The 25,097-nt window shown below is 39.1% G+C and overlaps 4 protein-coding genes and 1 long non-coding RNA gene across 5 annotated transcripts; 1 reads left to right on the top strand and 4 right to left on the bottom strand.

Moving 5' to 3' along the window:
- Window positions 1-821: 821 nt before the first annotated feature.
- On the bottom strand, window positions 822-2,526 carry LOC121787061. Its single transcript, XR_006047262.1, has 2 exons — window positions 1,477-2,526; window positions 822-1,156 (listed from the first exon to the last, which is right to left on the bottom strand). It is a non-coding gene; the product is annotated as an uncharacterized LOC121787061 (long non-coding RNA).
- Window positions 2,527-5,221: 2,695 nt separating this feature from the next.
- On the bottom strand, window positions 5,222-7,760 carry LOC121787679 (pentatricopeptide repeat-containing protein At4g19191, mitochondrial-like). The gene is made up of 2 exons (XM_042186486.1): window positions 7,480-7,760; window positions 5,222-7,400 (listed from the first exon to the last, which is right to left on the bottom strand). The coding sequence occupies exon 2, from the start codon at window positions 7,205-7,207 to the stop codon at window positions 5,270-5,272; it is 1,938 nt and encodes a 645-aa protein (XP_042042420.1). The 5' UTR covers window positions 7,208-7,400; window positions 7,480-7,760; the 3' UTR covers window positions 5,222-5,269.
- Window positions 7,761-8,213: 453 nt separating this feature from the next.
- On the bottom strand, window positions 8,214-15,293 carry LOC121787078 (RNA-binding protein 39-like). Its single transcript, XM_042185697.1, has 13 exons — window positions 14,487-15,293; window positions 12,850-12,928; window positions 12,672-12,728; window positions 12,309-12,364; window positions 11,651-11,876; window positions 11,143-11,229; window positions 10,973-11,047; window positions 10,740-10,823; window positions 10,106-10,170; window positions 9,832-10,027; window positions 9,651-9,739; window positions 9,185-9,299; window positions 8,214-8,468 (listed from the first exon to the last, which is right to left on the bottom strand). Exons 1-13 carry the CDS (start codon window positions 15,173-15,175, stop codon window positions 8,427-8,429), a joined length of 1,860 nt encoding a protein of 619 aa, XP_042041631.1. The 5' UTR covers window positions 15,176-15,293; the 3' UTR covers window positions 8,214-8,426.
- Window positions 15,294-17,420: 2,127 nt separating this feature from the next.
- Window positions 17,421-18,642, top strand: LOC121785794 (ethylene-responsive transcription factor ABR1-like). The gene is made up of 3 exons (XM_042184235.1): window positions 17,421-17,546; window positions 17,764-18,019; window positions 18,160-18,642. The coding sequence occupies exons 2-3, from the start codon at window positions 17,797-17,799 to the stop codon at window positions 18,558-18,560; spliced, it is 624 nt and encodes a 207-aa protein (XP_042040169.1). The 5' UTR covers window positions 17,421-17,546; window positions 17,764-17,796; the 3' UTR covers window positions 18,561-18,642.
- Window positions 18,643-18,747: 105 nt separating this feature from the next.
- On the bottom strand, window positions 18,748-23,265 carry LOC121785793 (26S proteasome non-ATPase regulatory subunit 12 homolog A-like). The gene is made up of 11 exons (XM_042184234.1): window positions 23,110-23,265; window positions 22,824-23,021; window positions 21,666-21,773; window positions 21,471-21,575; window positions 21,282-21,338; window positions 20,980-21,173; window positions 20,467-20,566; window positions 20,228-20,340; window positions 19,967-20,120; window positions 19,765-19,842; window positions 18,748-19,328 (listed from the first exon to the last, which is right to left on the bottom strand). Exons 1-11 carry the CDS (start codon window positions 23,110-23,112, stop codon window positions 19,110-19,112), a joined length of 1,329 nt encoding a protein of 442 aa, XP_042040168.1. The 5' UTR covers window positions 23,113-23,265; the 3' UTR covers window positions 18,748-19,109.
- Window positions 23,266-25,097: the final 1,832 nt, after the last annotated feature.

Raw genomic sequence — 25,097 nt, 5'->3', positions numbered from 1 at the left:
CATGATCTTTAATCAAATCTCCAATCTAAAATACTTTTTAGTATATGTTTTGTTTGTTTTAAAGTTAAACAAACTTACCTTCCATGTGGATCGACACCTTAAATAACTACACACGAAGTTGTAATCTTGCAGTGAAGTAGTAATATTTGGGCTAATTAATTGAACTTGAGGGCAAAATTATCTTGTTGTGATAGACCCTGTCCCAACTTCTCTCTTTTATTCCCCTGCGTGAGTGCGTCAGTAACTGCCAATTTGCAGTTGGAGTTCCAAACGCCCGACCGGGCGAAATCATAATGAAAATCGCCCGACCGGGCGAATTGCTTCTGGGTACTCGTACGAATTTCACCCGACCGGGTGTTTTGTGGTGTCAAATCACCCGACCGGGTGTTTCTTCTGGATTCCTCATGCCTTACGAAAAACACCCGACCGGGCGTTTCGAAACATGAAATCGCCCGACCGGGCGAAGCTTCTGGACTCCGCATGCTTTACAAATTTCACCCGGCCGGGTGTTTTATTGGAGCGAAATCACCCGACCGGGTGTTAGTTCTGGAATCCTCAGGGAGCATTGAGCGTGCACTTCTGGCGAGCCTCCAACTTTTTACATCCTAAACTTCAATGAAAACACGATTTGATGAGTCGTAATTTACATACAAATGTATAGTATAAGGGAAAAATATAGGAAATATGCTTCGCATCATGTATTTACCCAGCTCTAATTAAAATGTCAACAAGAATGTAAAAAATATCCAAAATTTCTTTTGTGCCTTTATTATTGATTCAATTGCAATTGTCACACTTTAAGGGAAATTTAGATGTAAATATAAAAAAAACAAATTGACTCTTTTGCTCTTATTACATTAATTAAAGAAATAACACAACATCCATTAACTATAATTGAGTCGTATTATTTTGAAATAGAGCACTAGTCGGTTTACGTCGTCGACCAATTTGAACATGGGATAACTGCATTAAAAGTCACCAACTTTGCCCGAATTTCGGTTTTTCCCACGAGCTTTAAAATTGGCGTATAAAGTCACGAACTTTGCATTTAGTCGCCGATTTCCCATGATTATTTTTCCGGCGAAATGGTGAGCTGACGTGTCGTTTTTAAATGATGTGGCGTCTCGTGGCCGCTTACATGGACATCATGTAGTGACTGTGAAAAAATTAAAGAAATAAATTTAAAAACAAAATTCAAAAAATAGAAAAAACTTAAAAAAACTTAAAACACAAAATTAAAAAACTTAAAATTTTAAAAAACTTAAAACACAAAATTAAAAATACTTAAAAAACTTAAAACAACTACTCCAAAAAAGTTTAAAAAACTTTAAAAAACTTAAAACTTAAAACACATAATTAAAAAACTTAAAACACATAATTAAAAAACTTTAAAAAAACTTAAAACACAAAATTAAAAAACTTAAAAATTTTAAAAAACTTAAAACACAAAATTAAAAATACTTAAAAAACCTCTACCAAGCCTCTTCCAAGCCTCCGGCGAGGCCGCCGGCACCTCCGGCACCTCGGATTTTGACCCTCCCATGGCCACATTCCTCAAACGATGCTGTAGTCCGGAGGTACGATCGGCTGTGTGCTGGAGGACGATGGCGGCGGCGGTGGCGTTGTCGACGATGAATTGAAAACACTGCGAGCTCTATCAGGGAGCCCACATTTCGCATAGAAATCAACCAGGCTCGACTTAACAACATCGTTATCTGCAAAACTCGACGCAATAAACTGCGCGTGCGATTGCTCGCCGACTTTCAAAGCATTATAGCCAGCGCAAGCGTTAAACAAGGTGGCGTAGATGAAATCGTCGGGCTGGAGATTTCCTCTAGAGGCGGCGGCGGAATATAAGAAGAGAGTTTTTTGGGGGAGATTGGCGTGGTTGTGTGAGGTGAAAATGGAGGCCCAAGAAGCTAGGTCTCTGTGGGACATTTCGTCGAACAGCTGGAGAGCGTCTTTTAGAAAGCCACATTTTCCATACATGTAGAGTAGCGTCATTTAGAAAGCCGCATTTTCCAGCTGGAGGTCGAAGCCGGATTTTCGAAGCCGGATTTGATGACATGGGCGTGGAGTTTCTTGCCCTCTAGTGGGAGACGGAGCTTTATGCATTGCTTTATTTGATGCAAAATCTCAAAATGATGATTCATTCAAATGAGGAGCGTGGCTGGTGGTGGCATTGTCGACGATGGAGCTGGTGGCGGTGCTGGGAGGCGGAGGAAGAGGGTTGGCGGAGGAAGGGAGGAAGAGGAGCTGGAGGCAGGGCAGCAGCTGCGTAAAACGACGTCGTTTTACGATTTTCCTATGCCGGACACGTCAATATTCAGGCATGCCACATAGGATTTTGAGTTGCCGGAAAACACAGGGTCGGGTCGGGTTGGGAAATACCAGACTAAATGCAAAGTTCGTGACTTTATACGCCAATTTTAAAGCTCGTGGGAAAAATCGGAATTCGGGCAAGTTTGTGACTTTTAAGGCAGTTATCCCTTTGAACATAGAAAATCGAACAACATTAAAATTAGATCAAGTAATAGTATTTCCAGAAGGTTCAAATAGCCAATTCAAGATGAGAGCATATTAATATGACAAAAAAGGTGTAGGAAACCAAGCCAATGGGAAAATGACCTCTCATCTGCTGAAAAAAGAAGATTATTGCATCTCCAATTTCATCAATCACAGACACTATCTACTAAAAATATTAAAACTCTTCTTTTGATGACCAAAATTTCAGATTCTCTTGTTAGTTTGGTAGTGTTATCATCCTGCTAGAGTAACTTCTCCACGGGCATGCTTGCAGCATCTCTCGTTGCTGTCAGGGCATTCAGAACAAGGACGGAAAATTCGAAAAGGTATCAACAAACTTGTGCAGAAATGAAAACTCAGTAGCACGGTTAACCGGTTGTAGAATAGTCGAAAATCATAAGCAACTTGTCTCAGTGACTCAACATAGTTCGTAAGTAAAATCCTACACAAACTTAGATATTTTGAACTCTAAGGGGTTGCCGGAACTTCAAATTTTGAAGTATATTAGAATATGTTCAATTTTCAGTCACAGAGAAATTATTGAACTTACAATTAAAAAAAAAGACTACTACTATAGATGACAGAAGAAAGGTAAATTTTTGCATTTTAGAATGACTATAATGAACCAATCATAAAACTCTAAAACTTGGCATCACAAAAAGGAGTCCATCCCTCAATAAAGCACACTGGCATAACAAATTCTTTGAGCTCTAGAACAACTACATTAGCAGTAAAAATATGACTTACAGAGGTTATGATTTAAAGACAAGAAGGAACATAAAAAAGAATTCATGTTGGAATGAATAAATATACTTCTTTGAGCCCTAAATCATCATATTATGGTATCAAGACATCAGTAGAACAGATAAAGTTGAGACTTACAGTTCGAGGACAATGCTGGATCGATCTTCTAGCAGACTTTGATTCCTGGAGGTCCAAATCTGGTAATGACGGCAAGGAAATTGCCGTCATTAACACAGAATGCTCAAAGAAACTACAAGGAAATGCTCTGATTAGCAAATCAAATTTATTTATCCGGTCCCAATTTTCTATTCAGCCAAAACAGTATATACGAACTCACAATTACATAGCAAATAAAGAGCATGAACTGCTTGGTCTTGTACAGAGAATCCAGCTTCCTTCCTCAATGATTGAGGTCAAGTATGAAACACTAATTCCCCAGCAAACCTGTTTCCAGAGGCCTCTCTATTCAGAATATCATATAAACAACAAAATGATTGTACCGAGCAAAAGCATTCTACTTACTTGTCTCTCTCCAAATAAGCATTACGTCTCGTAAGAATCAGATTCGTGACTGAAAGTGCCTCGTGTCTTACTAGTTCATCATTGCTTTTAGTAGCAATTGCGCACATACGTTCAAGTAAGGACATTTGATAGACAGCAGATACAGATGCTACACAGCTATGATTAGCAGACCCACTAAAACCAGAGGTTTTATCATTTGACAATTTGAGTGCAGATGGAAATTGGCCCTGCTTCAACATCTCTGCTATATAGCCTTCTTCCTCTGCACCACATCTATTTGTATCAGATTCAGCATTTCTAGAGATGTATACATTTACCCTGGAACATACACTAGAGAAATCAAAGAAAGTAAAAAAAGAGCATTAACACCTGAGACATATCAATTTTTTTATCAATTTCTGGGACGAAGTAGAAAGAGAAACTATACAGCAAAGATTCAAGCTAGAAAGGAGAGAACAGCTTCAAAAAGGAAGCTCAGCCTAAATGCCATTAACATGACAAGGACATATGAAAAACTCAAAAAAGCAGTAGCACCAAGAACTATCAATGCATGAACCCACAACATTCTTCACAAGCTTACCACTCCACTCATAACAACTAAAAGGAATGTTAAGTTGAGTTTTCTAAAATCAAGCCAAGGAAAATATCCTAAACCACAGAATTCAGTTCCAATAATCTCTTCTAACACCACACCAGCTATTTATCAGTATTTATCTTCCTAATGGGTAAGCAAACTGAGTTGTCAAATTCTAGTTTTGCATACACCTGTAAAATATGTGTGTTAATGGCTAAAATGTTGATTTGATCTGATTTTGCAACCGAAGAAATATTTGTGTATACATGGCTTGATGATTAATTGAAATGGCATATTCATGAAGGAGAAGATCAAGTCTACCATGGAAGGCCGGAACACCATCCTTCACAAACACATAGAAACGTTCTCAGCAAGAACGAGGCAGTAAACTCGATTTCTGATGCAGTCCAGTGCTACTATTGAGATGGGAGCATACGATGCCTGGAATAGAAGGCAAACCACAAGCTACTATAGAATAAGTGAAAAGTTTCGCTTTTTCTTTGAATGTGTCCACATCTGTCGACATGTATAACTGGTTTAATATACATCCAACTCACACAACATATATTCAACCATATGAAAGTGAAAGTAGTTATTATGCATGCTAGTGAGTTAAGAGCAAGTACTAGAATCCGGATAGTCAGTTATTCACAATTCTATAATCTCATTAACCACATTATAAATTTATAATCATCGAAGAAAAGTCATAATTTTGTTGTTTAGATAAGTCTTGAGCAACTAAAAGAAAGCTTTCAATACATTCTATGTTGATATTGTAGCATATGACTGAATGTAAAGCCACCTCACATTCTCCATATATTCCTGGATTAAAAGGATACTAAGAGGTGTGAAGAATAAAGCGGAATATTAAAGTATTTATTTAGAAAAATGAAAATGTCATGACTAAGATTCATCACAAGAAGAAATGTCCATATCATCTTTCAACTGTAAAACTAAGTAATCCAATGTCTCAAATATCCTACACCTATTAGGATGGAACCGATCCTCAACTGTAAATGAATAGCATTTCCCATCAATATGTACAACACTTTGGCCAGGGATTTTGGCCACTTGCTTGGCCTTCATCTCCATGCGCATAGCAGCTACCCCACTCCACTCGTTAGCCAATGCATATACATTAGCCATTTCAACGTAAGGTGCCGCAGCTCGTGGCACCAGTCGAAACAGATGACGTGCTGCGTGCTCAGCAATCTCTAAGTCGCGATGGATCTTGCAAGCACTAAGCAAAGCACCCCAAATCCCTGCATCTGGTGAGACAGACATCTCTTGGATGAAATGCAATGCTTCTTTAAGCTTCCCCCGACGCCCAAAGAGGTCGGCCACGCACGCATAATGATCCAACCCGGGATTCAAATGGTACTCACTAGTCATCATGTTAAAGATCTCCCACCCTTTCTCCAACAATCCAGCATGAGTGCAGGCTTGAAGAACAGCAAGGAAAGTTACATGATTTGGCTTCTCACCAGACTCCAACATTCGATCAAAATGATCCAATGCCTCTCGGGATCTCCCATTAAGGGCGAATCCAGATATGAGAGTCGTCCAGGAGACAACATTCTTCTCATCCATTGCAAGAAAGACGCTCTCAGCGTGTTCCATGCTTCCACATTTCGAGTACATGTCTATCAATGCATTACAGACCATCACATCCTTCTTTAGTCCCTTTGCAGAGCTGTAGGCATCGATCCATCTCCCAACATCAAGCCCTCCGACTTTACCACACGCTGCTATGAGATGGAAAACCGTGACTGAATCAGGCTTCTCGCCAGCAGCCTCCATCTCATGGAACAGGGATAGCGCCTCATCCAAATCACCCTTATCTGCATACGAGCCAATCATCACAGTCCACGTAATGCAAGATCTCACACTCATGCAGTCGAATATATACCTCGCGGATTCAATGGCACCACACTTTGAATACATGCAAACAAGGGTGTTAAGCACGGTGATATCCGCATAACACCCAATTTTCACTCCATGGGCGTGAACAAGCATCCCACAGAGTAAAGAATCCGACTGTTGAGCCATGGATGAAAGCAAATTAAGAATCGTGCTTGCATCAGGCTGGTATTCATCACGAAGCATCCGGATGTATACCTCAATCGCCTTCTCCCACTCTTCAAAATAAGCAAATCCAGCAATCAAAGCATTCCACGAAACTACACTCAAACAATCAGAAGCAATGCCAAGGAACACCTTCTCAGCCAAGAACATTTCGTGGCACTTGGCATAGCCAGCTATCAAAGTGTTGGCGACCAAGACATCCTTTTCGACCCCACATTTCATCCCAAAGCAATGAACACCACCCAATAACATTGAATCCTTCAATCCAGATATCAAATGAGTCAATCCCATCAGAGTAACCGCATCTGGCATAACGCCGGCAGCCCTCATTCTACTGAACAGCAAAGAAACCCTATCAAAGATGCCCGCTCGAGCGAAACCCACAACCAACGCATTCCAAGAAGCTACATCACACACAGGCATTTCGTCGAACACACCCTGCGCGCAACCCAACCGACCACATTTCACATACATATCCACTAGTGCAGTATGCACATACACATCCCAACAGTAGGGCTTTTTGACAACATGGGCATGAATCATTGTTGACAGATTGAGGTCTGATAGCTTCGCACATGCTTTTGCGATAAAAGGATAAGTTAAATTGTTGGGATGTAAATGAGACTGTTGTTTCATTTGGGCAAAAAGAATAAGCGCTTTGTGAAAATCACCATTGTTGACTGCTTGCCTTATGCAGTAATTCCATGAGGTGACTGAGAATCGGTTGAGAAGAAGAAGGGTGTGGTTTGATACCATGTCCCACTGTTATCTAAAGCAGCATCCAAAAATCAAAGTAAATACCTGTCACCAATTCCATTGATATATTGAATCGGTTGATAACTAACAATGCAATTGATCCATAAGCTTCTGTTTTTCATGCATTTAAATCTTTGCAAACAGAATTTGCTCATCAACTATCGATCCATCCATGGAACCATACCACTTTACTCTGCACTCAGCCATTCCCAAAGTTACTAAATTTGTCACATAATGTGGAATATACTACCTTTAAACCCAAAATGCCTTACTGGAATCACTTATCCTTCGCCTTCTCGTTGCCAGTGCTATCTCTCGGGGAAGAATTACGTAAAGGAATTACAAAAATATCCTAGAGATGCCGGAGTTCGTCAACGGCGGCGGAATCGGCCAGATAAACGCTATACAGAGAGATGAAAGTATGCGTGGGTGTGTAGATGAAGAGAGAGGTGTTCAGACAGAGAGAGACAAGGAGGGGCTGCCACGTTTGACAGAGGAAGGTCTTCGCCGTCGGAGGGCTGTGTGTATGCGAATGGCGGTGTGTGTGTGATGATTCCCGCAAGTCCAAACCCCTTTTTCTTTAATCTTTATTTCATTTTATTTTTAAAAAAAATCCTATACATATAACTTGGATATTGTTTTCTAAAATTAATATAATTACATTTCTAATCTCTTTACTTTCCTACTAACCTTTATTCTAATTTTAGGTTTACATAATTTCATTTTTAGCAAACATTTTACTATCTTGTATTTTCTCCACTCTAACCTTTATTACATCAATTTTTAAATCTCATGCTATATTAGGACCAATATTAGGACGAAGGGAATATTTCTCTATAAAAAATATCATTTAACGGTGCAATTACATGACAAAGAATATGAATAACGAATGTTAACAAATACTAGTAGTATCCAGTATAAAATAAACTTTCATATAAACTTTTCCTGAATAATTTCTTAACCTAATGAAACTAAATTCGCAACAAAAACCAGCTGCACAATGGAATTAGTAATCAAAGCTGCCTTCACAAACAATATCCATTTAAATGGAGGCTCAATTCATAATATTAGAACTGTAACGGAAATCTGGAAAATTACAAGATTATATGATCTGGAACGCTTAGAACTAAGCCTAGCATAATCAAATTCAACATGGTGTTGTTTCGAGGATGGGGACCCGGACGTCAAACACAAGTCGCAATTTCACCGGTAGACTTGATCAGGGAGCACCTTTGAATTTGGCATCGTATTCATAAGGTTGCTGCATCAAAAAATACAAGAACCATAACAATTAGACCAATAACAACATTATAATATCACGAGTGCACATAAAGAACCATATTCGAAAAATAAACCCCAGAAAACTACTGTCACTAGGATCACAGTAGTGAAGCAGCATAGCAACAACAGGCAGTCCCATCTGGATTTATCGCATTCTGATGAACTACATAACTTCCTTCCGCAAGAGAGAATTGTTTGTCTTACTCATCAATCTCCAAGGCGGAAAAAACTTGTTTGCGCGGCTATTAATACGTTATGAACTTCAGCTAAGCTAAATGCATGAAAGTAAGACTTCCACAAGTATCTTAAAATATACTAGTAGAACTAACTATATTGAACAGAAAATCCAAATTCTTCTTTATTCTGCAACTAGAGTCAAGGCATCCTTTGGAAGAGGGTTGAGGTACGGTTGAAATTTTTTGGTTCTGTATGAAGCTACACCAAATGGGCTTTAGCTTCTGAAGACTTTTGAATGCTGTACGAGGACGGACAGAGATATGCATGTCTCTATTCAAGTGACGAAACATGATATCACCACAGACTAGGTAGGTCATTAACCTAAGGATCAACTCCACATCTCCCCCCCCCAATAAAAAAAAGAATGAAATCAATTCAGACAGTAAATGGGACCCAAGACATTTTACATATATATCACACATTCAAGGAGAAAGATGGGGACTTGTTGCAGAAAACTACCAAGAATATGGCCGAAATCAATCTGCGAGCAAACCATCTCTTGTGCATTGCCTGTTGGGCACGTGATGCAGCTTCCACACTTTCAAACCTCAAATAAACATAACCGGCACTGTTCCTGTTAAGTAAACCAAGGTATGATTAGATTTCCAGCGCAACAATGGCTACTTCAATATAACCATGTGCAGGTTAATACTAGGATCAATATGCAACAACTGAAACCTGAAAAAAGGAATTAACAACTAAAATGATTGCTCGAATTGTACTCGAATCTTCAGAGATTAAAAAACACATCATATGGAACAAGAATTTCTCTTTTTCAGTAATTTTGGGCTGAGATTGCTGGAGAGGGGGAACGGGAGAGACCACTGTGCTCATTTTCATTAAAATCATGGGGTCGACAAAGTACAACCTTTGGAAGTCAATCATGCCATTTCAAAGTAAGTGTAAAGTCAGTGAGTCCCCTTACTTGTCAACATATGCATGCTTCACACGACCATACTTGGAACATTCTTCTTGCACATCATCTCTAATGTCCAGATCAAACTCAGGATCAGACTGCAATATGATAACAAAATAAATCACTAACATGCAGCAAGTAAGAAGAGATGCAAGTCTCACTGAGACCAGAAACATACAGCAACACTAACCTCAGTGGCTGGATCGAACATATTCTTCAACAACAAACATTCACTGGGTGTTCCAATAGGTTCTGGAGCCATGGAAACAGCCTGGGCAGGAAGGACTGCATTTGGAAGGACTGCTGTTGGATTGATGGGCATGGTGATAGCTTGCTGTGAAGGAGCCGCTCCATTGAAGGCAGGCACTCCAAGGGTCCCTACAACACTGTGGAAGAGATATCAATTCAACATTCAACATAAACCAGAAGGAAACTACTGATCAAACAAAATCCTGCATACGTACCTTGAAGCTATACCACTGCGGTCGAGCTTTGCCATGAGCATAGCTCTGGATTGAGCATTCAGAGCCTGCAAAGATTAGACTTGGCAATGAGACAACCATATAAAAAGTTGTTACCAGGTTCATGTTGGAAGGAGCAGCAATAATGATCATTCCTTAATAACTCCAAAAGAAACTAACAAACAATTCCAACACCATGCACAAGCAGATATCAATTTAAATTGCCCGGACATGAATTCTTAGTGCAAAATTGATCATTCCTCTAGTTTACATTGTAGTTGTGATTTTTCTTTGGTAGTCACTCACCAGAAGAGCATCTGAAGAAAAGATGTCTCCTCTGGATAAGTAATTTGGTTTCCACATTCCACCATATTCAATATACACCATTAAAGTATTAATGACTTTTTTTCGTAACGGGGCTCTGTAACATTGTAATGTACAAAAAATCTTGATTCAAAGATTAGAAGAAATGACGAGGACGTACATCAGGGCAAGTTAAGACTAATTCGTCATTCAAAATTCAAAAGCGCAATGTTAACTAGGATATGTTAGGAGCCGCCATTGCAAACCTAAGAACAATAAAAAAATATTTCAAAACAATATTATCACCCAGGAAATGCGATAAATATTCACTCACCAAACCACCTCCATCATCATCATCAAAATCTGCAGTTTTTGTTCCAGAATCTTGAACTCCGACATGATCAGTAACTGAGGATACCTGAAATTGACACAAAAAAAAAGTGTGACAACCAGAAACTGTGCATAATTGTCTTCCTAAAACTTATAAGTTGTTAGGTGACACAAACTGTTCTGAAGAGACTGTCAATACCATTCAAAACATGGAAATCTAACAGCCAGCCCAATTACCTTAATGGTCCGACCAGCAATATCTAGCTTCCCATTCAAACTTTGTGCCGCCTTTGCATGTTCAAGTTGCCCAAACTGTAATAATGTTTAGATAAGTAAACCAGATTTTAAATACATAGAACATCCCATCGACAGATAAATAATTCAGTCAATATGCAGGAAATACTGACTTGGACAAACCCGAAACCTTTGCAATGTCCAGTCTCAGGATCTGTTGGTAGTTGAACAAGCTCAACAGGCCCAAAAGCCTCAAAAATCTGCAAATGATCAAAAGTCAATAGTTACATTTACAAATAAATAATAATAATAATAATAAAGGGTGATTAACCAAAAATAGGCCAATAGTATCAAAAATTAATATTTTGGACATTCCAAGAGATGACACAAAGCAACAATATGCAACAGCTTCAGATATCTACAAGAGTATTAAAGATCAATCTTTGGACATTAGAACGAAAAAATATATATTTATAGGACCGGCTAAAAGATATTACAGACAACAAAATGGATAAGACCATAGCAGAACAAAAAGTAAAGGAAACAAATCTCCAAGTCCCACAAATGGTGGGTTAAGAAGGAAAAGGTTATTCATTAGTCGTGGTAATGGACCTAATGGTAGTACAACCAAATGCATGACAGATAAATTGACAACACCAGGAAGAAGCATAAAGATATTACCTGTCTGAGCTGAAACTCTGTCATGTTGAAATGTAAATTTCCTACATAAAGCTTCCTGTCTGTTGCACCATATGGTCCAGTAACTGACCCACCAGCAGAAGTGTTTGATTGAACAAGATTCTTTTCAGCCTCTGAAGGTTTCACCATTACAGGTTGTCCAAGAAATAGGTGCCCAGATAAAGCTATAGCCATTGGTACAGACATAGCATCATAAAATTCAATGTACCTGCAATCACAGTAAACAATCTTAATTGTGTGGAACAGACGTTTACAAGTAAAGGCTATGACGACTTATAAACACAGTACATTTAAGCCTTCTTGCAAAATAAATGATTTACTTGATTTTATTTTATTTTTTATTCTAAGTCCAGTATCAGGCTATCAGTAGAGGAACATCCCGCATAAGCAGAAGATGGACATCCACATCAAGCTTTTCCAGCATGCAGGCAGCAGGTTAAGGAATGGACTTGGACATAGAAAGATACAATACTGAACCTTATTATCTTCATTTGATATAGTATAAGAGTGGAAGTATCAAGTCTTCAGAAGTAAAAGGCATCCTATCCATAAAAATAACTGGAAAAACAACAATTCATACTATAACACAATATACAAATTTAATAGTGTGAAATGAAAAATCAAATTAAGCATTACATACCCAACTCCTTTGGATCTCCTCGAGTTTCGATCCATAATCAATTTAACATCCCTGACCTGAACATACAAACAGACAAGCATGATATAATTGCATGCTATCGTATTATCAAAATGGGGAAAAAGATGTATTGAACTTGGAGGTCAACAAAAATATAATACAAGCTTTAGAATACAAGGTTCAACACGGGGAAATTCGTAACCAATTACATGAGCCAATTGCCTCAGGTGAAATCATATTTTTGGGGATTTTCACATTTCTCAGAAGAAAAGTGTTAAAAATCACCAAATGGTGGCATTACAAGGTGGAAACTAAAGGGAGTTCTAGATCATTAAATCAAAAGTGCCCCTATCATCCTTAACCAACCTTTCCAGCTTGTGAAAAGAACTCAAATGCATCCCTCTCGGTCGCCTTCAGAGGCATCTACAATTAGGGAAGAGAGAAGAAAAATGATTAGAAATGATGAGATAAACAATAATGCAGGATGTATGAGGATTTCAGCATAGGATTATTGAGATATACACAATTACAGCCCAAGTAATACCTGATACACGAAAACAGTTCTCTGGTCCCTCTCTGGATCGGCTTCAGGCTCTACAGCTTCTCTTTTGTCCTTGAATCTCCTGCACAAATGACTCCAAGTAAAATGAGAACATATATAATCATAGAAAAAGGTCACCATTCCAATAAATGCAGCCTTATTAGTGTCTTTGAGAATATAATCTCAAACCCATCCTTACTCTCTCCCAAAGTTCATGTACTTTCACCCCACACACTCGTGCCAGCACCCTTGTATGAGTTCCAAAAACAAGGCTATTCTTAAAGCAGACCAGTGGTTTTAATATCAATTCAACGAAAACAAGAACTAACTTATACTTTTACATATTACATGGTGAGCCTCTCCATCAGACACCAAAATGTAGACATCATCTCAAGCACACCAATATATCAGAACTATAAAATCGCAACTATTACAAGTCTACGTAGTTTAGAAATGCAGGCTTAGAAGCTTTACAACATTGCCCCCCATAAAAATTTGGGATTATGGCATGTATATTCATAGATTACTATGCTTTGTCAAATGACTGCAAATTCCAGAAAGGTCATAGATTAAACCTAATCGCAATATCTTATATACACATTCACTAAAATCCCTGTTCAGAGCAAAAGGAATGCCACAGTTATGGAGATAAAGCATTTTCGTCTTCGAAGTGAAGAAAAGGATGGAAAACTGATACAGCTTCACCACAAGCCTTGCCGACCTAAAAATTGAACACACCATCGGTCAACATCTCAGTTTAGAGGCATGAAATTAACCTTAAATCCAGCTGTGCATAAACATTAGAAGGATGGAAGGGTGAGCCAAATCTAATAGCCCAAATCAAAGAAACAAACAGACCTTATTGGACCCATTATGTGGTAATTCACTTTCTTCTTTGAAGAAGCCTTCACAGGGTTTCCGCATTGTTATCCCATTAAGATGCAAATAATCCATCTACGAGTTTAACTCAAGTTAGAATGCTAAATCCTATATGATAAACTCACTATTCGTTTCTGCAGAATATCCTTAAATGTATTTCCCTAAGATTACCATTTACAACTCTCCCGAGAGAGTGGAAATTTTTTAGTGAAAAATAGATAGTGCAGCAGGTCGTGTTCAATAAAACCATGGCATATATAGCAGGGGCCAGGGAAGTAACTAGTTATTCTGGCTTCTACTATACATGATTGCTCCATTTGACCAAGGCCTTAACTCAGCTGCTAGCTAGTCTTGAGGGCAGTGAAGTGTAATTGAAATACAGAAATAAAAGGATAAGGACACTCAGAAAATTAAAGTAAAATTTAAACGTCCAGCAGTTCAAGAACTCACGACATTGGAATCAAACAATCCACTTAAAATGGATAAAAAATGAAAATTGTTGCATCAATAGTAACCAATCAAAATGACATCGGTAAACCAGTGTCTTCAAAAGTTAAGCCCCGCCATGTTCCTCAGGAAAAAACCAATGCAATATGATATCCAACATAACACCCGTTTACTTAACAACATAGTTTTGTGACCATACTGAATTTCAGTTGCTAGGCATTCAAGGGCAGACCACACGATGGAAAAACAACACTAGTAACAGAAAAGAAACAATAAATTAAAAACAGAACCAAGAGAAAGCTGCAAGATATCACCTGCTCTCCTCACGCTCCTTATCCCTCAACAACTCCCTCTCTCTTTCACGGTCCAACCGACTACGGCTGCGGCTCCTCCTCTCCACGTCCCTCTCTCTGTCACGGTCTAACCGACTCCTGCTGTGGCTCCTCCTCTCCCTCTCTCCGTCACGGTCTACCTGACTCCTGCTGCGGCTCCTCCTCTCCCTCTCCCTTTCCTTATCCCTATCTCTCCTCTCTCTCTCCTTTTCCTTATCTCCATCCCTCTCTTTCCTCTCCTTGCCTCTATCCCTATCCCTTTCCCTATCTTTATCCTTCTCCCTCGAGCTCCGCCTCTCTCTCTCTGAATCCCGTTCTCCACTCCGATGCCTCGAGCTCCTTTCTCTGTCTCTGTCTCTATCCTTATCCCTTTCTCTGTCCCTGTCCCTGTCCCTGTCCCTGTCCCTATCCCTTTCTCTTTCGCGATCCCTATCCACGTCCCTACCTTTATCCTTCTCTCTTTCACGGCTGCTGTCACCATTCCTCGATTTCTTGCTACTGCTTCTCCTCTCCTTCTCCTCTTCATCGAGTTCATCATCTTCACTCCTGTCTCTCCTTCTGTACCCCTTCTCGCTCCTCTCTCTCTCCTTCTCTGTCTCTGGAGTCTCCTTCGGTGAGCCATTGGTTTCTTCCACCGCTTTCTCGAGGTAGTCGTACTCGTCGAAATCCATCCTGATCGGAAATTTTCAAGCTGCCGGAGGTGATAACTCAGCCACCACACTTGAAATGATTGGATTGTGTTGTCGAAACCCTAGCTAGTCGGGAGTAAATTAGGGCTTTTGAGAAGATTGTAGAAATGATGAAGGACAAAATCGTAAAATGCAATTCTGGTTACTTAGACATTAAATTTTGTAAATATAGATCAAAATATATTAGTGTAATTTACATTCCAAATTTTTCATATTAATAAAATAAATCATACAGTATTATGTCTATTATGTAAATATAATTTAGTTTTATAATGCGGAGCAATAAATTTAGTAGTACTACTCCCGTCTATTTTAAAAGAGAAAAAAAATATATAAATGCGAAGAATTATGAAATTTATCGGTTACAAAAATGATGATTGCATCATACGCCCTTCATATTCTAAAGGGCAAAATAATCATTAGAAATATTTTATATGTGATTTTTTCTTACATGATTTTTCCTATTTCGTGAACCTAAAAAATGCAAATCTTATTTTACAAAGACTAATTTTGAATGTTTACTCTGATTCTAAACAACATGAGGTCTGATTGACATTTTAGTTTCTACTGGTATTAAGGGGTGGGTAGGTACGGTATACCTTATCGAAACCACCATACCGTATAACTTACCGTAAATTCGGTATGCGAAAAAATCATACCTTTATCTTACCAAACTTTTCGGTATACCGAATTTCGATATACCTTCTTTTCAGTATGGACAATTTTCATACCGATATCATACCTCATTTTCGGTATGCCGTACCAAAGTTCGGTATACCATACTTTTACGGTATACCTTACTTTCAATATCAATGAAAATTGAATATTTGAGTTTTTAGAATACTATTTATATTTTATAGTAATTTAAATAATATACGGGGTATTAAATACTAGTATATTTTATTCATATTATATTATATTTCACAATAAATTTTATAATTTAAAAATATATAAAATACTTTATATATTATTATATTCATATTTTACGTTATATACCTTAAATTACGGTATATACCAAATTTCGATATGCCGCGATATATAAAAATTCATACCCTTACCTTTCCGAAATATTTCAGTAAGGTATCATACCGTACCGAAAATTCGGTATTTTTTCGATACGATAAGGCCGGTATTTTGGCATTTCGGTATTTCAGGAAATATGTCAAGAGGGCTCGAACTCGGCACCTCATGCAATAATGTCTAAGCTCCTTGCCGCTAGGACAAAGGCTCCGGACTAGTTTCTATGATGTGTTTATGCGACCTACCTTTACTTTTTTGTCACATAGGAGACTAAGGAGACTACAATGGAAACATGGGCTTCCAATATTTGAGACACTTAAATAACACATGAATAACACGGCTTGGACTTATAAATAAGGCGCTTAATTCCATGTATTGGTCTATGTTTAGTACTAGTATTTGTTTTGAATGGATATTAGTTTATATTTCAAAAAATAATTAGAATACGTACAAAAATCAGATAAGACCAAATATATGTAATAAAAATACACTTTTTTTTATAACTCCAACATTAAAATACACATTTAATAGTATGATATATGTCATCACTTATAGATTTAATATTCATATATTATGAGCAATGATAATGATGCACACCTTATGTGAGCTTCTCATGTGATCATCATTCTTGTTTAATGTACATTTAACGTTGTTCGTTTTAGTTTATATACTTAGTTTGATTCTAATACATTAAAAAATGTTATTGAAAATTTTAATTTTAAAAAATCATAAAAATCAAAGCTTGATTTGTTATTTTATTAAGTTATTTGAAAATATAGAGAAAGCGAACAAATCAAGCTTTAATTTTTATGAATTTTGTGAAATTAAAAATTTTAATAATATTTTTTAATGTATTAGAATCAAACCAAATACATAAATCAAAACGAACAACACTGTATAAGATATCATTCCTCCATATATGATTATGTAAACAAGAATCAATTGGCTTCACACTAAAATCTGTAACTGTATGTCCGTGCTCAAGCAATTAAAATCAGTACTATCATTCGAAATTGTACAATTTTTGAATTTAAAACGAGAAACATATAGTCTATCGACTAGTTCAGCCGACATGTTACCGCGTGCTATTATAAGATGCCCGTCCACTTCTTCCCATTCACATTACAACATTAATCCAAACAACTTCTTATTTTTTTGGGGTTATAAACTCCTTATAAATTATAAATTGTTTCTTATAAATTCATCCCAACATTCCAACCAACACTTGTCATCCATTCCCATATTTCCGAACCCACATTCTTTTTATCGAAGTAATCAAGAAACCGACCCTTTAGAGATCGACCAGTTTCGTTTTGACGGCTAGTATATATGGGTAAATTTACTATTTATTTCCCCTTATTTAGAAACTTCAAAGTCACCACCAACTTGCAGTCGGCTAAAGAAGCTCTCTAAAATAACTTCTAGAATAAATAACTCTTCGTATATTGTGTTCGAGAATGTTTCCTCATATTTTTGTGAAATGCTATATTAAGGAGTAGTAACTTTTCATTGTAGTGTTTCTTTACTTGAACATTTTGGCTGTGGTGAAGGTGGTGAAAAGTCCGAATATAGGTGATGAAACGATGGATTCTTCGTTGTATTCTCCGATGCTGTATGGATTCGATAGAGAGCAAGAGAAGTCGGTCATGGTGTCGGCTTTGGCCCATGTGGTGGCCGGAGACGAGGCTGTGGGAGGAGGAGGAGGCGGCGACAATGGCGGTGGCTCGTCACGTTTGAATGACCTTGAGCAATATGGTGATTTTCACTTGTGGAATACCAACTCTATGTCACCTTCAAATTCACCTGGTAATTAACTACCCAATATTTATTTCTTGGTTTCATTGAATATAAGAACATACGTTAATAGTGGCATGCATGTTATTCTTTAAACACATTAGAAATTCATGCAAAAATAGTTTCAACTTATGCTCGTGTACAATATGTAGAAGCTGGTTCAAACATGAATACTTCAACACAAGCAACAACAGCAGCAATTTACTCCTACTCTCCAACACCACCGCCTTCAAGTGGCGGTGGAGGAACTTCGAGAAAGTACCGAGGAGTGCGGCAGCGGCCGTGGGGGAAGTGGGCCGCCGAGATCAGAGATCCCCACAAAGCAGCCAGAGTGTGGCTGGGCACCTTCGACACCGCGGAGGACGCGGCCAGGGCCTACGACGAGGCGGCCATCCGTTTCCGAGGCAACAAGGCCAAGCTCAACTTCCCTGAGAATGTCACCCTCATCCACCACCCTCAGCCTGCAATGGCCTACTCATCACCCTCTGCATCCCAGCCACAATTTCTGTGGACTTGTTCCAGTCATCAGGATAATTCAGCCGCTCATAAATGACTAGAATGTCATGCTCATCTTTTTTGGTTGAATTAGTCACTTTACATTACATGAAATAAATACTGAACTTATTATCTATGAATATTCTGCTTCCGGTCAAAGGCATTTAATACACCATCAAGAGATCTTCTTTGTCCACAATCCTTCACTGGAGAACAGTCGAAAATCAACTTTCACAACACACACATTTGGAAAGCATGAATTTTTCAATCAAATTAGACAGGACCCAGAAAAGGAATAATAAGAATGTAACATGAGTCAAGTTAAAGAAAAATCATAGCCAAGATCAGAGTTGGATTACAAGCTTGAACTATTTGAGCACATAACAAGTAGTGCAAGTGTGATGAGAGAAGTAAATGTAGATCTTAGTTGACTGAGCAATTTCTGAGTATCAACACGTCAGGAAAGACTTTTGATATCAAAACCAAAGGATGGACAGTGCAGGTCCATCAACGGTTATGTTCCCTGCCATTAAAGTAGAAACTGCTTCTGGAAGGCCAAAAAGCATCAGGAAATATGAATGAACCTCTCCACTTCGGTGGCCAGTTTTCAAGCTCTAAGTGCAGCTTTGTGAACCATCGTCTCCTTGTGAATTTGATGGCAACTTTTCTCTACGAGCTCGAGCAGCTTCTCCAAGTTCGTAGACCATGAATTCAGGATCTCATTGCTGTCCTTGGCTGTCTGGAAACATACCACGCCCATAGGTCTGTCGATCTTTGCTACTAGCGCTTTGGAGACAACCATGTCAGAGAGATGTTTCTCGGCTTCCTGCATCGTGAAAGATGATCACATGCAAAATGCCAGAGCATTAGAACGAGAAAAGAGAATTAGATAAAAACTAAGGTAGCCGGCATATTATAGATGTCCAAGATACTTTAAGGAGTGCGGACTAAAAATTCGAAGACTGAAATTAAAAAATAATATATGCAGTATATAGCTAATTTTGACCCAAAGTAGAGGCTTAAGAAAAATAAATTATTTACTATTACTAATATGCTCATGTTAGAAAAGTCTACTAAACCCCAGCCCTACCATGCCGTTTAGAAACAACAATTCTTTCTCTGATTCAGTATATCAGTTTCAGTATCAAATGAAACATTGATGATCTTATTAAATATTTATGAGAAACCAAAACTAAAACTAAAGTTACACAAAAGTTTACAGGTTCCAGGAAATAAATTGTTATACAGAGAATGAGAAAGACCTGGAGGTTGAGGCATAACAAATCTGCCAGTCTCTTCAAGGTTACCCGGGAATAATATTTCGAAACAACATGGATATTCTGCAAGAAATCACAAAAAATAAGACACAGGAGCTATAGAAGGAAACTTGCAATACTATCACAAGAGTCGGTATGCAGAAAAAGAACTCGACAAACACCAAGTATTGGTTATCAGGAGTATTACATGTTCTATCACTCTAAGTCTGAGATCTTCAGCAGCCTTTTCCCCCAGTGAACCGCCAAGCATATTCTTCTCATTCTCAAACTCATCTTTGAACGTATTCCATAGAGATGTCCATATAATGACCTCCATGGTAACCAACTGCTTCAATAGTAACCTAGTGGCAGGGTAAACAATTAATAAGACCGGTTCTTACTCCATGCGGACGTGGTAGAAACAAAATGAAACCAAAATAAATAGCAATATGGATTTATAAAAACTTACCTGAAATGAGGAATTTCGGAAAGGTTCTTATCCTCCAGGGTTGAGTTGAGGAGGCTAGACTGCATAGGGTCATGAGGTGACAGCACAAGATACCAGCATATTTTTCTCAGCACCTTCAGTAAAAGCAACAAACACAAAATCAATTAACACCACAGATAGGAAAACATCAATCTGAAGCAAAAATTTAACCATAAATACATTATGATAACATGAGAATAACCACAGAGTAGATGTTTTACTGGTATCCAATGGGCTGGGTCCTCTTTCACGGATGGAATCTCATATATTGATTTGTAACATCGGCATATTTCAAGGTAATCATTGTTGTGCGAGTAATACCTACACAATTGTAGTTAATCATAAGATTTGGAGCACATGCCAAACTTTAGATAGATCTAGAGTATTTAACATCACGGGTTAAGACAAACAAGGATAGGAGGCAGGATCAGCACCAATGGGAGAAGCATAATCTGATTCAATCATTTAGAACCATACTTTTTAGGAAGTGTCTATAGAATCAAAGCCAAAATGCAACAATTTCAAAGTGTATACATCCATAATAGTTTATACTCACATTAATCGGTACATATGTTAGTGTATTCATCAAGATATGTATGAGGGAGATCAATGATTGATTGATTGTTATACACTGTTCATGTCATAAAGAAACATTCTATTGGAGGATCCTTACACAAAAGTACAGAATCATAGGGAAAAGAACCTGGAGTAAAACAAAACAAATTGGTATATACCGGATCATTAATTGGTAATATATGCGCTTTAACTCCAGCAATGATGGAATATCAGCAGGAGCCTCTTCAACAATACTCTCGCCTTCTTTGGTCTTCTTTTCTTTTGAAGGATCAGCTTCAAAAACTCTAGGACTTATCTTCCTTGCAAGTATTTGTGCACGCACATAATCCTGGCGATCTAAACACAAACGGACCTGCAGAAGAGGAAAAGTAGACATCACATTAAGCCATATCAATTGTCATGGGGTTTCATTAATCCCAGCACATATTCAACAGATATGGAAATGAGAGAAACCACATACTTGCTCGAGAATGAAAGCTATTTTTTCAGTTTTTGCCATAGCGCCAAATGTCTCAACCTGTAGTTCAAATAGTAAATATATATATATATATATATATATATATATATATATATATGGAATGCCGATAGTCAAGTATGTTGGTGAAATCAGCTACAATGTAATTTAACATATCATGAATTATCCACCAACCGCAATTTCTTGCATCAAATCTGCAGCTTCAGCTATCTGCCCTTGTTCTTCCTTGATCTTTGCAAGCTTCTTGATCAACCTAGCCCTCTCTATCTCAACATATATCTGTATAGTGAAATAAGAACATAGAAATAAAGTAGAAAACTTGAGGTCCGAAGACAAGGTAGATGTAGAAAAACTGAGTGTAAAAATCACCTTCCCAGCAGATACACTGTTAAGTGTCTTTATAAGCTCTATTTTAGAATCAAGATTTGGTGTTTTATCAATATATTGCATAGCTTGATGGACCATTGCTTGTACAGCCTGCATAATAACAACAACAAAAATACAGAACAAATAATTATTCTCCAAACGCAGACACAAACGTAAATCAGTAAATATGAGAATTCAATCTTTTTATAATATAGTAATTGATATGACTCAGCATTTTGGATATGTTCGGTGGCTGAAAGAACTTTGCGCAATAGAAGCTAAAAGTGCATTCATTTCTTCAATCTACGTGTGTATCCATATTTTACAGTGAAGAAAGACACGATAGGCAACAGATGAGAGCAACAGAAGGCTAAGACATGTTAAACGTTTCAGTTACTTGAGAGGCAGCACAAAATGTAACCTGCATCTTTATTCTTTCATCTTCTGTTTCATACAGCGTGTCTAGAAACCTCTAAAAGCTGAAAACTAGATTTTAGCCAGTAGTTAAAGCACAAAAAAGTTGTTATTCTAAGTGTTTTCTCAGCTGTTAGCTTTTGTCAACTGAATACAAAGTAGAATCTGCTAATTCCCACACTGTTAGCAGCACATTCCACAAACTTGATTTTAAAGTTCTCAAAATACACAGTAGAACACAGGCTAAATTGTCATTCAGATGTAAAAGTGACGTTTTATGGAAAATCTATTTACTAATTTTTCAGCTTTTCACTTCGTTTAAAATGCTACTTATGCTTTGAAGCAATTATTACATACTCTACCTGTACGATCAGTAAACCAAATTACCAAAAACACATTTTTCGAACAAATCAGACATATGAGTGAACCATCTGTACTTGGACGTCTGTCACAAGGTAGAGCTACAGTTAACTGACCATATCTAAGATATCACCTGATCTCCACTGGAAATGGTATGCAGCAGCAATCTCAAGAGTTACAAATATCACAATGGTGCTATTATGCAAGCTACCTAACTTGACTCAAATAGCACAACAAATCGCAAAATAAACTAGGGTCGCATTCAACACCCCTCAGTCATTCCAGCTATTTCAAATTCAAATCATTCAACTTTAACTAAACAACATACTATAATCATTATGAACGTAATATCAATAAATATAAACACGATAAAATCGAAAATCAGACCTGCTTTAACTGCCCCCGGCGCTTCGAGATAAGCACAATCTGCTCGTTGAGCGTCGCCCACGCGCCGGCATCGATGCATAGCTGCAGAATATCAGTGACAGCCTTCCTTGTTCCTGCCACGTCGCCGATTTGTCTCATTTGTTTCTCCACATTCAGCAACGCCTCTATTTTAGCCTCCAAACTGTTCCCTCCGTTTTCCTACCAAAATTCAATCAAAAGTCACGCCGCGAGATCTAAATTGAGAGATAATTGTTCAATTGAAACTCCGTGATTAAGAACAGCTAACCATTTTGAGTGATTGCAATCAAGGATCAGAGGAGATTGTAGCAACGATTTGGAGAATGAAAATTGTTAACTCTCTTTTTCGGATTTTTATCAATCTTTATTTTCCTATTTCTTGAATAGAATCAAAATTTCTTGGAAGAGGGGACACTTACTAATTGACCCCCACACAAATGAAAATTAGCATTGAATGCCCCAGACTTTAAGCAATTTGTGTTGAGTCCCCAAATATATGGGATTTAAGACAAATCTCCCTCGAGCATTATCATGTTTGAAATAATTGCAATCCAAAACTCAAATTGTGGATAAATTACAAATTATATTCAACTTAGAGCATCTCTAATGGCGGCGAGCAGACAGACTAGCAGATTCCCGGCATTGGCCGGTCCGCTCATCGAACCATTGGAACCGGCGAGCTCCATTTCGGCGAAAAAATCGGCGACCCGACGCCGATTTTCGGGCGCTGGCCGATCTGCTCGCCGGTCGGCTGGCCGCCATTGCAGGCTCTCGATCGGCGAACGATCGGTCAGCTCAATATTTTTTCGAAACACTATATATACGCGATTTGCACGTCATTTTCATTCGCACTGCTTGTTTTAACGATTTTTCTCCCTCACTTAATTTTTGTACAAGAGCAATAAAGCAAAATGGAGAATAACAACGAGTCTACTCCAGTGACGAGCGGGTCTCAAACTCCCACGGGTACTCATGGGAGGTGGATGGGGTCCGATGGCCGGGTACTACAACATGTACCCTTGGCAGCAGATGATGCCCGGTATGGCAACCGGGGGTAGTATGCCGGGATGGCAGGGGATACAGGGCGGGCAGGGGTACCAGGGATGCAACCCGGGATGCAGATGATGCCGGGGTGACAACCCAGGATGCAGGGGACGTCGGGGGGACAATGTCTATCGCCCCAGTCTTGATTTTTTGACTGCTTCTTTGCACACATCGACCCCATCGAAGACGCAGTTCACTGAGTGTGACGGACACTCCCGTTCAAACGGGGGGAGTAGGGCAGGGTCGGGGCGCACCAAAGAAGAAGAAGGGGAAGGGGAAGGGGAAGGGGAAAAGAGTGGTCGGCAAGTCGTCGCAGCTGGCTGATGGAGGAAGTGGTTGGATGCGGAGAACGTCGCGCTGTCCAAGGCTTGGGTGAGTGTTTGCGATGATCCCCTCCATTCGAACAATCAGATGATCGTCAACTTGTGGTCTAAAATATCAGCAGCCTACAAGGCTTTTTGCCCGTAGGGGAGGCCACACAGCGGGGAGGAGTGCCGGAAGGGGTGGGACCGAATCAGGGCTGCGGTCTCCCGATTTTCAGGCTTGTACACCAACGCCCTCCGCATGCAGACCAGTGGTCAAATTGACGAGGACTGCAGGAGGATAGCGGAGAAAGCATTCCCCGTGCCCGGGCTTTATAAGGAGTTCACCTACTGAAACTGCTATGAGGTGCTGATGGACTCCGAGAAGTTTCGGGCAGGCGTCGATGCTGGCTGGCCGAAGAAGCAACGACTGAACTATGCCGGTGATTACAGCGGCAGCAGCGGCGGTTCCCACAACCTCCCCGAGGATGTTCAGGAGTTCCCGTCCCCTCCATCGTTTACTCGCCGCACTCGCCTGGTTGGTCAAAGGCGGGCGCAACGGGTAGCGAGGGGGGTCGCCCAGGGGTCCCAGAAGGTCCAGTCGGCATCCCCCCTGTTGGCAAGTCGACAACCGAGCTCGCCTTCTTCGCGCATCAACAAACGCGGGCTCAGATGCACAAGATCTTAGCTGAATGGAGGGCGACAACTGACCCGTGGAGAAGAGGTTTCTTCACTCAATGCTCGAGAGTATGCGAGTCGATTTGGATGCCGTCTCGGCACAGTTGGGGGCTCGGACACGGGCTCAGATGCCGCAGTTTTGGGGGTCCCGGATAGCGGCGGCGAGGAGTGAGGCGGAGGCGGGGGCTCGTGTGTGGAAGAGGGTTTTTTTTAAATTAATGTATTTTTTTTA

Source organism: Salvia splendens, chromosome 22 (genome assembly GCF_004379255.2).
Source record: "Salvia splendens isolate huo1 chromosome 22, SspV2, whole genome shotgun sequence".
Lineage (NCBI taxonomy): Eukaryota > Viridiplantae > Streptophyta > Magnoliopsida > Lamiales > Lamiaceae > Salvia > Salvia splendens.
This window is presented reverse-complemented; position numbering and strand designations above follow the sequence as displayed.